Below are 14,011 nucleotides of genomic sequence, written 5' to 3'. Positions count from 1 at the left end.
CGCAGACCCCTCCTCTATGCCTTCCCCCCCAAACCGCCAATCCCCAAGGTCCTCCAGAAGCTGAAGGCAGACGGGGCAATGCTAATCCTCATAGCACCAGATTGGCCCCGCCAGCACTGGTTCCCTTTCCTCCACCATCTGTCCGCACAGGCGCTGATACATCCCCCCGAATCTCCTGATCCAGGACCGAGGACGCCTGCAACACCCCCAGATGTACACCCTGAACCTGACAGCATGGTTCCTAACTGGCTGACTCCATTTGAATCCTTCTGCTCTGCCTCAGTCCAACACATCCTGATACACAGTAGACGACAAACCACGAAGAAAACTTACCTTCATAAGTCGTGCAGATTCTCCTCCTGGTGTACCACGAACCACCATGATCCAACACGTCCGTCGATATCCTCCGTACTGGACTATGCGCTGCACCTAAAAGACACAGGACTCGCATTAGCCTCCATCAGGGTACACCTGGCAGCAATCTCAGCATTCACATCACCAATAGATGGCGTCTCTGTCTTTGCCATCCTACTACTAAGGGATTTCTTAAGGGCCTCACCAACATGGCCCCACCACACGACCCAGTCCCACCAGTGTGGAGCCTGGATGTAGTCCTCGATGCCCTAATGAGGGCACCGTTCGAGCCTCTGGCGACTGTATCCTTGCATCTCCTCACTTTGAAAACTGTCTTCTTGCTCACCATAACATTGGCATGCAGGGTGGGTGAGCTTTCCGCCTTGATGGCCATGCCACCATATACGATTTTCCGAAAAGATGGGGTAGTGTTGAGACTACACCCAAAATTTATACCCCAAATCATCTCCCATTTCCATGTCAATGAACCAGTGATCCTACCAACCTTTTTCCTGAAGCCCCATGCCTCACCGCGAGAAGCGACCCTGCACTCCCTGGACACCCAGCGGGCCTTAGCATTCTACATAGACTGCACTAAACCCTTCAGACGTATGGACCACTTATTTGTCTCCCTGGCGCAGAGGTCGAAGGGTCAGCACCTATCTTCCCAGAGGATTTCTAATCTCGTAACCTTATGCATAACACAATCTTACGCAGCAAAACGCTTACTGCTCCCAGCCCAACCACGTGCCCACTCCACCAGGGCCATGGTGACATCGACAGCGTTCCATAAAGGAGTATCCCTTAAGGATATTTGCAGGACAGCGACCTGGTCATCACACGAGACCTTTGCCAAACACTACTCTATTTCTCTGGGTACTTCCTCAGATGGAGCAGTGCCAACTGTGGTGCTCTCCACAGAGGATAAATAGGGACTCCTTTGCCCTCCTTCCATCCTGACTACTGCTACACAGTCACCCATAGTGGAGCACCCGCAGGGACATCCCCGAAGAAGAAAGCGAAGTTACTCACCTTTGGTGCAGTAACTGTTGTTCTTCAAGGTGGTTTCCCCGTGGGTGCTCCACTACCCGCCCTCCTACCCACTTCAGAGTCCTCTCTCTCTCCTCTTGTGTCTTACAGAGTCTGAGGCGGTCTCGAGGAACTGGCGGGGGGCTGGACTGCGCGAGACAGAAAAGAGTGCGAAAGCCGTGAGCCCACGGCACGTGCGTGGTCCGGCCGAACCCTGCTTATCACAAGCTTCTGTCTGCAGTGCCAGGGCAAGCCCAGCACCCATTGTGGAGCACCTGCGGGGACTCCACCTCAAAGAACGACAGTTACTGCACCGAAGGTGAGTAACTTCGCTTTCCCCACCTACCAAATATTTCCTAGGAATTTTGCTTAATTTTTTTTTGTCTATCTCATTGTCTCAAAGAGTCCTACCAAGCTCATAACACTTGCCAGGATTTACATTAGTCACATCTCCTAGAAACATTATATACAATCCTACAATAGCACATAAACATTAGCATTTCTAATACAATGAACTCCTGAGAGTCTTATACTTAATTTCATAAGGTTTAACTTAATTCAGTAAGGTTTGTCCAGGACATAGCAGAAAATCTGTCATGTAGCTACCTCATTATTTGCTTTTAAAACCTCTCTCAAAACTCATTTTGCCAAAATTTCTATAAAATACTTGATCATGGTCAGCCTGCTGGTATGCTGACACCACTTCCCAACTATGCCGACCAATACAGGCTATATTTCCTTGTATTCCCCAGTATATCTGTATCCATTTATTGTCCCTTGACTTCTTAGATTACAAATTTTTGGGGGCAGAATGGACTTTTTGTTCTGCATTTGCACAGTGCCTAGCACAATGAGGTAATGATCTATATCTGGAGATTCGAGGCATGATGCTAATACCAATGGTTAGGGCTTCTAGACATTACCAGAGTACAAGTAATAAAAATAAAATTATCTCAATAAAAGTCAACAAAACTAAAGGGCTCTCCCTCTTTAACCTCTAGAAGAAAAGAACATCTGCACCCTGCTGTAACCACTCCTTCAGGAGAACGTGAGTCCATAGAAAGGCAGTGTTTCCTGAAAAACTGGCTCCGATGGGAAAGGCAGTATGCTGATCAGACACATCAGGCTTTGAATGACTGATCCAGTATGCACATGTTTTTCAGAGAATTCTCAGACTAAGATTGATGCATCTTTATTTCAAACAACAGATCAAAGAAACCACCCAAGAGGACCTTCTACCCCCTACCCCCCACCTTTTAGTCAGAGCTGTTTGAAAATACGCTGTCTGGAAAAGAAAAGATTGTGAAATAACATATTTGACCTTTAGCTTCACAATCTCTGTGACTTTTTGACTGTGTCCTTAGGCAATACTTCACTGTAGTTATTTTAAATGGTCACTTCCAAAGAGGAAAAGAGTTATGTGACCTTTTTCTCTTGTTTTTATTTAAAGGCCTCAATGTGTTTGGTTTTTTATTTAAAATTTTGCTTTGGTTACATTAGAAATGTAGGTTTTGTTTAAATTTGAAGGCTGGAGCACTCAAAGTCTACTAGCACCGGCCCCCATAGTCTCTGCTGTGCAAAGGGAATGTGGGGAGTGTATTTCTGCTTCTCAGTTGGGAGCCATGTCAATGAGGGTTTGTTTTAGTTTTTGCTTCGCTTCTTACTTGTGTGCGGCCCCTGACAGATTTTTCTGTGGGTCAGTGGACCCCGACCCGAAAAAGGTTCTCCACGCCTGATCTGCTATCATGAAAAATGAAATAACCCAAAATTTGTGTGGGGAAGAGGTGAATTTGAAGTGTTCTAATAATGGAATGCTCTCATAGGGTATGTCTACACTACAAAGTTAGTTCGAACTAACTTTCATAGGCGCTACACTAGCGCTCCGTTAGTTCGAATTTAATTCGAACTAACGGAGCGCTTAGTTCGAACTAGGTAATCCTCATTACCTAGCTAGTTCGAATTAAGGGGTGTGTAGCCCCTTAATTCGAACTAGTGGGAGGCTAGCCCTCCCCAGGTTTCCCTGGTGGCCACTCTGGCCAACACCAGGGAAACTCGTCTGCCCCCCTCCCGGCCCCGGACCCCTTAAAGGGGCACAGGCTGGCTACGGTGCCCGTGCCAGGTGCAAGTCTGCCAGCACCCAGCCAGCAGACCCTGCACCTGGCACGGATCGAGCCACCCACCCGATGCCTCCCAAGTCCCCCCCTCTTCCCGGGACCAGGCTGGCGGCTCCCGGGAGCTTGCCCGGGACTGCAAGAGGCGGGCACCCGCCTGGACTAGTGCGGACATCGTGGACCTCGTCCACGATCTCCGCACTAGGCACAGGAAAGTGGCCGGCTTGGGCAGGATAGCTGCCAGCCTGGCCACCCAGGAGCAGGTGTGCAAGAGAATCAAGGGGGTCCACTGAGACCCCCGACTCCGAGCCCTGAGCTTAGAATGGCCGTCCTGGGTCAGACCAAAGGTCCATCTAGCCCAGTAGCCTGTCTGCCGACAGCGGCCAACCCTAGGGACCGTGGAGGGGATGGACCGAAGACAGTGACCAAGCCATTTGTCTCGTGCCATCCCTCCCCAGCCTTCTACAAACCTTGGGCAGGGACACCACTCCTACCCCCTGGCTAATAGCACTCCATGGACCCAACCTCCATGACTTGATCTCACTTCCCTTTAAACTCTGTTCTAGTTGTAGCCTTCACAGCCTCCCGCAGCAAGGAGTTCCACAGGTTGACTCTTTGCTTTGTGAAGAACAACTTTCTGTTACTAGTTTGAAGCCCGCTACCCATTCCTTTCCTTTGGTGTCCTCTAGTCCTTCTTTATGGGAACTAATGAAGAACTTTTCTGTATGCACCCTCTCCACCCAACTCCTGCTTTTAGAGACCTCTATCCTGTCCCCCCTCCGTCTCCTCTTTTCTAAGTTGAAAAGTCCCAGTCTCTTTAGCCTCTCTTCATATGGGACCTGTTCCCAACCCCTGATCATTTTAGATGCGCCCCCCCTCTCCCAGCCTCTCTCTTCCCCTCTCTCACCTCCATTTCCCAGTCTCCCCCAGTTTTGTTCAATAAAGACAGATTCCATTTTGGAAGACACATTATCTTTATTTTGTACATCAAGAAGAGGGGCTAGGGAAGGGTAAGTGGAAGGAGGTGACGGAGGAATGGGGCACGAGCCCCCGATGGGGAGGACTGGGCTGGCTCTGCGGGCTTCTGGGGGTGGAAGCTCTCCTGCAGCCCCCCAATTTCCCCCTCTCCCCAGATGGCAGCCTGCGGCAAGTGCAGCCGGGCTGATGGCCGAGTGCTGTGATGTGCCCAGTGTGGGCACTCAGGGCAATCCAAGCCAGGACTGCTTTGCAAAGGGGGCACCCCTGAGAACTGTCTGTCCGGGGTGGGGGTCGGGACCATTTAAGCACAGCCCTCGGCTAGCCTGAGACAGCAGCTCCACGCTCTAAGTCCTCCTCTGATGCCCTGCCGGCACTGCTTCCAGCCATCCTTAACCCCGGTTCAGGGTCCACTTAATGTGGACGCGCTAGTTCGAATTAGCAAAACGCTAATTCGAACTAGTTTTTAGTTCTAGATGCGTTAGTTCGAATTAGCTTAGTTCGAATTAACTAATTCAAACTAAGTTAGTTCGAATTAGCGCTGTAGTGTAGACATACCCGTAATGAGAGAGAGTTAAATAGTATATAATAGTGGGAAATGGGGGAAGTTTGCAGTGAAGATTATAGGGAATTTCCTCATTTTTGCAGGAAAATTGTTGAGAATTCCAGCTCTCACCAGACATTTTGGGAATAGAGCACCTTCCATAGTCTTATAGTTTAGAACTATCACCCAGTTCTTCAAAGTCAATGGAAAGTTTGTCATTCCATGGGAATATAACTAAAAGTGGATTTTGGGGCCTCAGATTAGTTTTTAGTGTCCCTTAAGCAAATTCTAGTCTAAGTACAGTAGACATTCTTTAGTAGCAAAATATTGGATCCCTTTTGCTATGTTGCTTTAAAACAGCTGTTTCTGTTATGGATAATGTTAACAATTTATAGTAGGGAAAGTGTTCCCTGGGGAAATATTGCTCGTAAGCGGCGGTTGCTCTTACACAGTTTCTTCAAACAAGTGTCAATAGTATTTCTCTCTGTACTTTTGAAAGAATGCAGAGAAACTTTATACGGTTAAAAGTATACTACAAAGACACTTCTATTATTTCTGCACTGTTATCCCTCCCAGAATTTCTATTTTAGCCAGACTGTTTAAATACCTTTTAATCATGTACTAGAATACATCTTTTAATGAAAGTATTTGCATTGTTTTCCCGTCCTTGTGTGATAGCAGCTAATTACATTCATTTATTATGTTGCCTAATTGGTGAAAGGATATAGGTCTTGTCCTACTAATCTGAGGAATATTAGCAAATTAATCTTTCATATTAGCTGTGCTCTGCTGCAGATGCTTTCCTAAGTGTTTCATTTGGAGCACTTATGATTGCATAGCTGTGTGTATGAGTGCAAAGGTACCGAATGTAAGATTATTAGACTCTGGTGATTAAATAGTCTACAATGTAAGACCATGCAGTGATCTAAGAAACTACAAAATGTCATCTTTACATAGAGCCATTTGAAATGTTGTACCATCAGTAGTTTCAGAAGAACAAAATTAAATTTTTAAATTCTTTTATTTGGAAGTGTAATATATGTACATTTCAGCATGTGCTATAAAGAAAAATATCTGGATTATATGTTTTTTGTTTGGTCAGGAGTTTCTCACTGCCTTGCTGAATGGCAAGGATTTGTCTCCTAACCATTTGGTTCACTTTCCAGTTATTGTGGCCCGGGCGGGTTGGTTGAGAGTCCTTGCTCATGGTTGGCAGGAGAGGTGGCTGATGAGTGGCATGAACCATTGATTTTCTTTGCAGCTACTGAGAGCACACACACCCCAGTAGCATTCCTAGTCTTCGCTGCCTGAGGAATAATATGCCTGTGTCAAGAATCAATTCCACTCATCAGCACAGAACCCTGCCAAATGACCACAAGGCCAACCCTTTCATTTTGTTTCTAACTTGTACAGTGATTCCCATCAGCGAAGCTAAATGCAGTAGGATACATTAATGTACAATGAAACTATTTTTAAATGCACAAAGGTCTTGCAAATGGAAAAATAAAGGTCCCAGTAACACTAATTTGCTTTGTTGCACATATATAATAACTCTGACATATGTACATATGGACCAAATTCTGCATTATGTTAAGAGATTCCATCTCATTTGATGTCTTCTGCAAATTGTTATATCTTTCTGAGATGTTTTCAGTCTTCTTATAAGTGTCTTCAGTTGCAGGAGTTCCACTTGACCCCGTATGACACCAAGGTAAATGAAACCTTAACAGTTACCTACATCATGCTGAAAAGTGATTCTTTATTAAATCTCAGAACTATTTTTCATCTGTAACAACAGCTACAGGTTGAACCTCACTGATCCAGCACCCTCAGGAGCTGAGCAGTCCCGGATAAGGGAATTTGCTGGACAGGGAAGGTCCCCTGCCTCTCGCCCCCTCCGCCTGCTGCCCTTCCCCACTGCCGGCTCCTTCGGTCCTGTTGCCAGCCAGGCAACACGACTGCCTCAGCCCCGCTGCCATAGCTCTAGCCCCACTGCTAGAATGCTAGCACACAGCGCTGGCCCCACTGCTGTGGCACCAGTCCCACGGTCAACCTGCCACAGCCCCGATTGAGTGGTCAACCTGCCGTGGCCCCAGATGGGCTTCTCCTGCGGGGTTGCTGTGGCCCGGCCTTACTACCAGCCAGGCTGCTGCATCTCTGTCCCCACTGGTGGGCTGCCACAGCACAATCCTGCTGTTGGGCCGGCTTGCACAGGCTGCCCTGCTACCATGGCCCTGCTACTGCCACTGGTCTGCTGAGCACCTACCCCCTCTACCACCTGCCTCACCTTTTGCAGGGCTCTCAGCTGCTGGCCATCCTGCCTTGCGGCTCTCTCGTTCAGCATCATCCACAGTTCTGATGGACTATGGATGTTTCTGGATGAGAGAGTCCTGGTTTAGGGAGGTGTAAGCTGCAGTTCTAGTAACATAGATCCCGATGAAAATAGTTGCACAGTTACTTGAACTGCTTGTTTTCCTTTAAACAGGTGAATTTATAATTGTCCCTAGAAATGATAGTTAAAATCACACTGAGAATGACATTTTTTACCCATTTATTAAGCATTATTAGTATTACATTTGAAAGAACACCATGAGTAAGATTGCAAACCATATAGCCATTAAAATTCAGATATAATAAGTATCTGCAGAGCCACTATTCCTTAGAGGAATTTGTCAGTAAAATAGCCTTTGAAATCACATAGCTGTTGATTAATGTATTATGAGTTAGCTAACTTATGCTAATGATGCATATTTATCTGAAGGAATGAGTAGAGCTGATTGGGGAATTTTTATCCAATGTGTTTGTTGTTGGAAAATTCCCAATTACCAGAAATGAAACTTTTCATGGAAATATCAGTTTCGGCTAAACTTCCTTCAGATCCAGGATGGAATTTCTGGTGAAAGAGCCCTCAGAACTGTCTAGTGATTAGAACACTGGTGAACACCTAATAGTCTGGTAGCGAGGGTCCTTAGCTGGAATGTGGAAGATCGAGTCTAAAGTCTCTGCTATTCCTAATTCAACTTGGGTTTCCAGCATCGTAGGAGAATGCCCTGACTGCCTGGCTAGATGTTCTGGAGTACTTTCTAAATAACTCTTGTTGTATCTGTTCCCTCTGGATAAATAATAAATATCCTAGCAGAGTTGCTCTAACTCCTGGACATTTTAGAAAAGTCTCTGTTTTGTCCTGATGAGGAACAAATACAAATTCCAAATCATCATCATATTTGGGGAAACATAATTCTTTTGGCTATGCCTTGTAATGAGCTTGACAATCTTGGTGTTGGTATCTCGCCATCACAGCACAAATAGTGCAATAAAACTGGAGATTGTCTGATTGTGCCTTAGTTATAGCATATGGATCCTACACTATGTGACAGAAACCTTTATCGGGTTTAGTTTTATTGACTGAATCCTAGTAAATATTATCGGCCTTCCAGGAACTACTCAATAGGTTAAAAATATTGTTACTGCATGGGAGACCTATAGTTTTATTTTGTTTTTTTTAACAGAGAAATGATGCATTTGCTTATTACACAGTTACAATAAAATTAGATTAAGTCCTTTTTGGCCTTGTTTTGAATGATGCTATTATTCTCACAGCAAGGGCTGTTTTTACACTAACAAGTGAACACTCGTTTCTATTAACATAAATAAATAAACACAATGGTTTAAAGAAAATCCAAGAAACTTAACATGATGTGTAGCATGTGGGGCCATCTGAGAATGCTTTAACTGTTCTCTGTATTCCTCATCCCACCTCCTTCCCACTTGTCTACAGTTACTTTCTTCCTCCCTCTGTTCCTGCTTTTGTAATCCTGTACTTTGCCTTCTGTGTTGTAAATTTAAAGCACAGTCCTACAAACGCTTACTATCAGGAGTGGTGTCCACTCCTGTGAGTAGTCCCCAATGCGCTTGCTTCTGCTGTTAAACTCTATATTTTATAATAAGTGTTTGCAGGATCAGGTCATTATATGTTGCATTTTTGGAGGCAGGGTATGTAAAGGGCTTATCATACTTTGGGTGCTATATAAACAAGAAAACTAAACTCTTTGAAGCAGGAATTGCCTTTTTGTTCTCTATCTGTACAACACGAAGCACAATGAAATCTTGGTCCATTACTAGGGCTCCTACGTGCCCTAATGATAATTAATTATCTTGCTGTTTTTCCAAGTATGCAAAGATGGTAGTCTGTCTTGTTAGTAAAAATTTAAGATATTTTATTTAAACCATATTGTACCTGTGGTATAATGCTGTGAATCAAGTTCAAAATGAAAATATTGCCCTTCTGCACAGAAAATATGTTTTCCTCTTAAACGTAAATCATTTCATTCAAATGGATTTGTTTTCTGATCACGTGAAAAGGCAGAAGAAATTGCAGAGAAATCTCTGGTCTTGTATCAGGTGAACTGGACAGTATGTCTCGAGATGGGTGAATAAGGAGAAGACTATTTAAGGGCCTGGGTGACGAATGGAAGAGCTGCTTTCTTTCTGGGAAGAGGGGGTGAAGAGGAACATCAAAAGGTGTCTGAAAGTTAAGCAGTGTCTCACAGTGGTCTTGTCTTCACTGAAGAGTTAATCTGAGTTATAATGCAAGTGTTGCCCTTGTCCTGAGTGCAGTCCTCCCCATAAAACACTTAGCTTCAGTGCAGTGGTACTTTTCAGTCAGGTTGGCTGGCTCGAGATGAGGTATAGGCTAAAATCAAGAGAATAATTTGCCAGTTGCTAACACAATTATTTTGCAGTATGGGCACAAGCTAGAGCCACTGGAGTGCTGGTAGTCTTCCAGGGCCTTCCCATAATTCTCCTGTGCACCCAGGAAAGACAAACACATTCTCCCACAGATACCAGGAAAAATATTCATAGACTAGCTATGGTTATAGCACTGCTAGGAACCATAGGCTGTGCCCCATGAAGCATTACCACCATGAGTGAGTGCAGCACCATGGTGCGTGCTGCAACTCAAGTGTTATTTCACAGTATGGATGCTCTCAGTCGAGCGAGGCTAACTGGAGAGAAGTAACTCAGTTTACTTCTGCTATGAATAGATATTCATTATGGAAGAAGGGATCATTCCTTTTTGTAGTAGGAGTACTTCAGATCGCAATCTGGGAAGAAAATTTCTTTTTGAATGCTGGCCAGTGTCTTAACAGTGGTAGAAGTTGTTCTTTATGGAGAGCATGAGCTCAAATGTATCCCTATGTAAATTTCTCTGGAAATTACCTCAGCGACGAATTAAGCTGATGGTGTCTGAAAGAGGAGGGAATTTCTATTACTTTAGAAGAAAGTGGATTTCTAGTAGCCTTAGCTGCATCCCAGGGCCCTGTAACGTATGTGTGGGTATGTAGAGAAACAAGCCACCATCTGTTTCTTCACAAAATCTGTATAGCAGCAGTGCCTGCTGGCATGGGGGAACCTCATGTATATCTTGCATATACAGCTGTCTTAATAGTAATGATTAATCAATAATAATTTTGGTACACACTATGTATCTACTGTAGAAAAAAATGCTGGATCTTTTATTTCACAGTCATGTATGTGTTCATTCATTGTTTTCTCACTCCAGTGCTCTTTCCCCCTTCTAAGCTGACACATAAAATTCAACAAAGTGTATTCTAAATAATATTCTTTTCTTTCTACCCCTCCACAGAATCTGTACCAAAACAGGTTCCTAGGCCTGGCTGCCATGGCGTCTCCATCTAGGAATTCACAGAACCGGCGCCGGTGTAAAGAACCTCTCAGATACAGCTATAACCCTGACCAGTTTAATAACATGGACCTCAGGAACAATGCTCATGAGACAGTAACCATTCCACGATCCACCAGTGATACTGACCTGGTCACTTCAGACAGCCGGTCTACTCTCATGGTCAGCAGCTCATATTACTCCATTGGACATTCACAAGACCTAGTTATCTATTGGGATATAAAGGAAGAAGTGGATGCAGGGGACTGGATCGGCATGTATCTCATTGGTAAGTCCTATCTGCCTTTGTGTTTCTAATTACTTTTATTTTTTAATTTTGAGTGTATTAGTGAACAGTAAAGCGAGGGGCTAACAGAAATTTTTTGGTCTAATGTGGACAAGTTTATATACACAGTTATTCAAAGGCCTCTTTGTCGTAAATTTTCATACATCCCTGAGCTTCTATTGCTGGAGTAAGCATTGGCTAGGATCTTTAGAGCTCTGACTACATTATGGAGTTTCCCAAAGTTTCAAATTTGGTTTGATTTTAAAGCAGTTGGAAATTTTGGGGAAATGTCCCCAGGGTTATACAAAGCCTAGGATGCCAAGCATCTACCACTGCAAGTCCTTAGTCACCTGTGTAGTCTTTATAGCAGTGAGACTCTCACATCATTAAGGATAACACAAACATATAAGTTACGTCTACACTGGCAGCTTCTTGCGCAAGAACTCTTTTGCGGAAGAGTTCTTGTCCAAAAACTCTTCCAGAAGACAGCGTCTACACTTGTATGTGCTTTTGCGCAAGAGATGTGCTTTTGCGCAAGAGCATCCATGCCAAGAAAGCGCAAGAAAGCTCTGATGGCTATTTTAACCATAGGGCTTTCTTGCACAAGAAATTCATGTTGCTACACTGGCCTCTTGTGCAAGAACACTTGCTCAAGAGGGCTTATTCCTGAGTGGGAGCATCATAGTTCTTGCGCAAGAAGCCCTGATTTTATACAGTAGAACATCAGCTTACTTGCGCAAGAACACACGGCCAGTGTAGACAGGCAGCAAGGTTTTGCACAAGAGCGGCTGCTTTGGCACAAGATCACGCCAGTGTAGACACGGCCATAAGGTTTTGCAGAAAGGGAGCTTAGCTCTTTGAAAAGCATTGAGCAGAATCTCTCTATATAACTAACGAATACTATATGTGAATAATAAAAAATAGTAGCACCTAACTTCTTTTCTTTAGTACAAGATGAAGATTTGTAAATATTTAATTTAAAAAGATAGAAATTTTAAAAATCATTTGACAGGATTCAGAGCAGATGCATTGCAGGCTTCATCCTCCAGTGTGCTGAACATTCAGATTTGATCCACAGATGCACATAAGCATATGGTCAAAGTTAAGCACATGAGTTGTCTTATTGGTTTAAATGGGATACCTCACAGGATCATAGGCGTGTAGTGCTGGAAATAAACTTGTGAGATCACCTAGTTCATCCATGTGCATTGAGGCAATATCTAGTATGTGTCAGCCACCCCAACGTGTTTGCCTAATATAGACTTAAATTCATATGCTTTAAATATGTGCTCAAGTGCTTTATTGGATATATCCAGAACACTTTGCACCTTGAAGGAGCAAGCCCTAAAAACCACAGCAGCACACGCACACAAAAATGGTTACTGACATTATAAATCAAACCACACAAAAGGTGCTTTTACTCCCAAGAGACCTGTTACTAACCCCAGATCAATTGGTAACCTAGATCTCACACCAAAGATAATGCCTACAGCCAATTCTGTAATAAACTACCTAAAGATTTGTTAACTAGGGAAAAAAAACGCAAGTTATTTACAGGTTAAAGCAAGTGAGCAAACACATGCACACAATTTATTTGTCATCCAAATCCCAAGATGTTGTCGTGATCTGTCAATTCAAAGTATTTTTCAGGGTGGAATCAGAGGTAACCCCTGAGGAGTGGCTCACAATGGTGAATACCTCCAGACAGTATGAGACAACACTAACAGAATGATGCCACTACAGTATAAAAGGGAAAATGAGATTACTCTGAATTTAATTGTACAGAATCTTGGCCAGCAGAGCTGTTTAAGATGCACTAGCTAATCAACCCAGATTCCCTAGCCCCATACTGGACCCAAGCATCAACCACTGTGAAGAGCTGTTGGTATACCTTTCTGTTAAGATCAACCAAATAAACATGGAGCTAATTGCAAAAGGAAATTCTTCCCCGACCAGATTGCATTGTTCACCTTGCCTCTCCTGACCGAGTTTGGCCCCAATCACACATTCCCAAAGTGAAGAAACTCTAAAAATATTTTAACCTCAACCAATTAAACAGATCCATCCTGGATACCAGTACTAATGGAAATGGTCAATGGCTCCTTCAGAGCACACCTACCAGACTCCCTGAAAAATGCAATAGTTTGTCAAGGCCTCAAGGAGCTATCAGTGAACCCTAAACTTCAACCACTGCTCTGTCTGCAACCTCCCATTTCTGGTCAAAATACATTGGTAAATAGTAATCACCAAAGTATCAAGACCACAAAACCCTACCTCAAGCAGAGTTTTCATCCAGAAAAGGGAGTTCCTGAAGCTTACCAGGAACTGCATTATTGCTATTTGCTTTACATAGAAGATGCTCAGATACTGAACTGATGGTCAGCAATACAAAACTGTAAGACACCAAAATTCTATGTACATAGCACAATAGTTCTGCAAAACTTGGATTTTACTTACCTCCAAAAGGCAATGTTTGCCTCAGCTCGACATAACTCATTTTCAAAGGATTTTGATTAATACACATTTTTCAGATTAATTTTGTATTCAGAAAGTCTGGTAATTAAGCCTGTTGAAGCGAATGTATTTTTGCATGCTTTGTAATATGAATTATAGAATGGTAAATTTTTTCTGGTGCAGCAACCTGACAGTTACTCTTATAGTACCTAGTAATTTACACATTCATTTATCACACAATAAATCCATGGGAGTGGAAAATCTATATGTCTATTTAAGAAGAAAGCAATCTGGCCCTTCTAGCTATGAAGGTGACCTCCACAATGTAAAATGATACATGGCTCGTGGAATAAGGAGTAACAGTTAATTTGAACTAAGGAGTTAGTTCGAATTAAAGTTTAACTGCCATGTCTAGCTGCGGGCAGTTAGTTCAGACCAAGGGGGATTTAAAAATGGCGGCGCTCGGGAACATGCAAATGAAGCCTGGGATATTTAAATCCCAGGCTTCATTTGCAACTCCGGTTGCCCTCATTTGCCTACCTAGCTCGAACTAACAAGCTAGTGTAGACATACCC

At 43.7% G+C, this 14,011-nt stretch overlaps 1 protein-coding gene across 1 annotated transcript in view; it reads left to right on the top strand.

Annotated features, from left to right (window-relative positions):
* Positions 1-14,011, top strand: part of HECW1 (HECT, C2 and WW domain containing E3 ubiquitin protein ligase 1) — a 334,425-nt gene that overhangs the window by 93,732 nt on the left and 226,682 nt on the right. Inside the window, exon 4 of the mRNA XM_014574083.4 lies at positions 10,661-10,985. Coding sequence (XP_014429569.1) covers positions 10,661-10,985 — 325 coding nt within the window. The remainder of the gene's footprint in view (positions 1-10,660; positions 10,986-14,011) is intronic.

The sequence above is a fragment of the Pelodiscus sinensis genome, chromosome 2, assembly GCF_052426305.1.
Source record: "Pelodiscus sinensis isolate ZL-2025 chromosome 2, ASM5242630v1, whole genome shotgun sequence".
Taxonomy (NCBI): Eukaryota; Metazoa; Chordata; order Testudines; family Trionychidae; genus Pelodiscus; species Pelodiscus sinensis.
The sequence above is the reverse complement of the archived record's forward strand: the minus strand, read 5'-3'. Positions and strand labels throughout refer to the sequence as shown.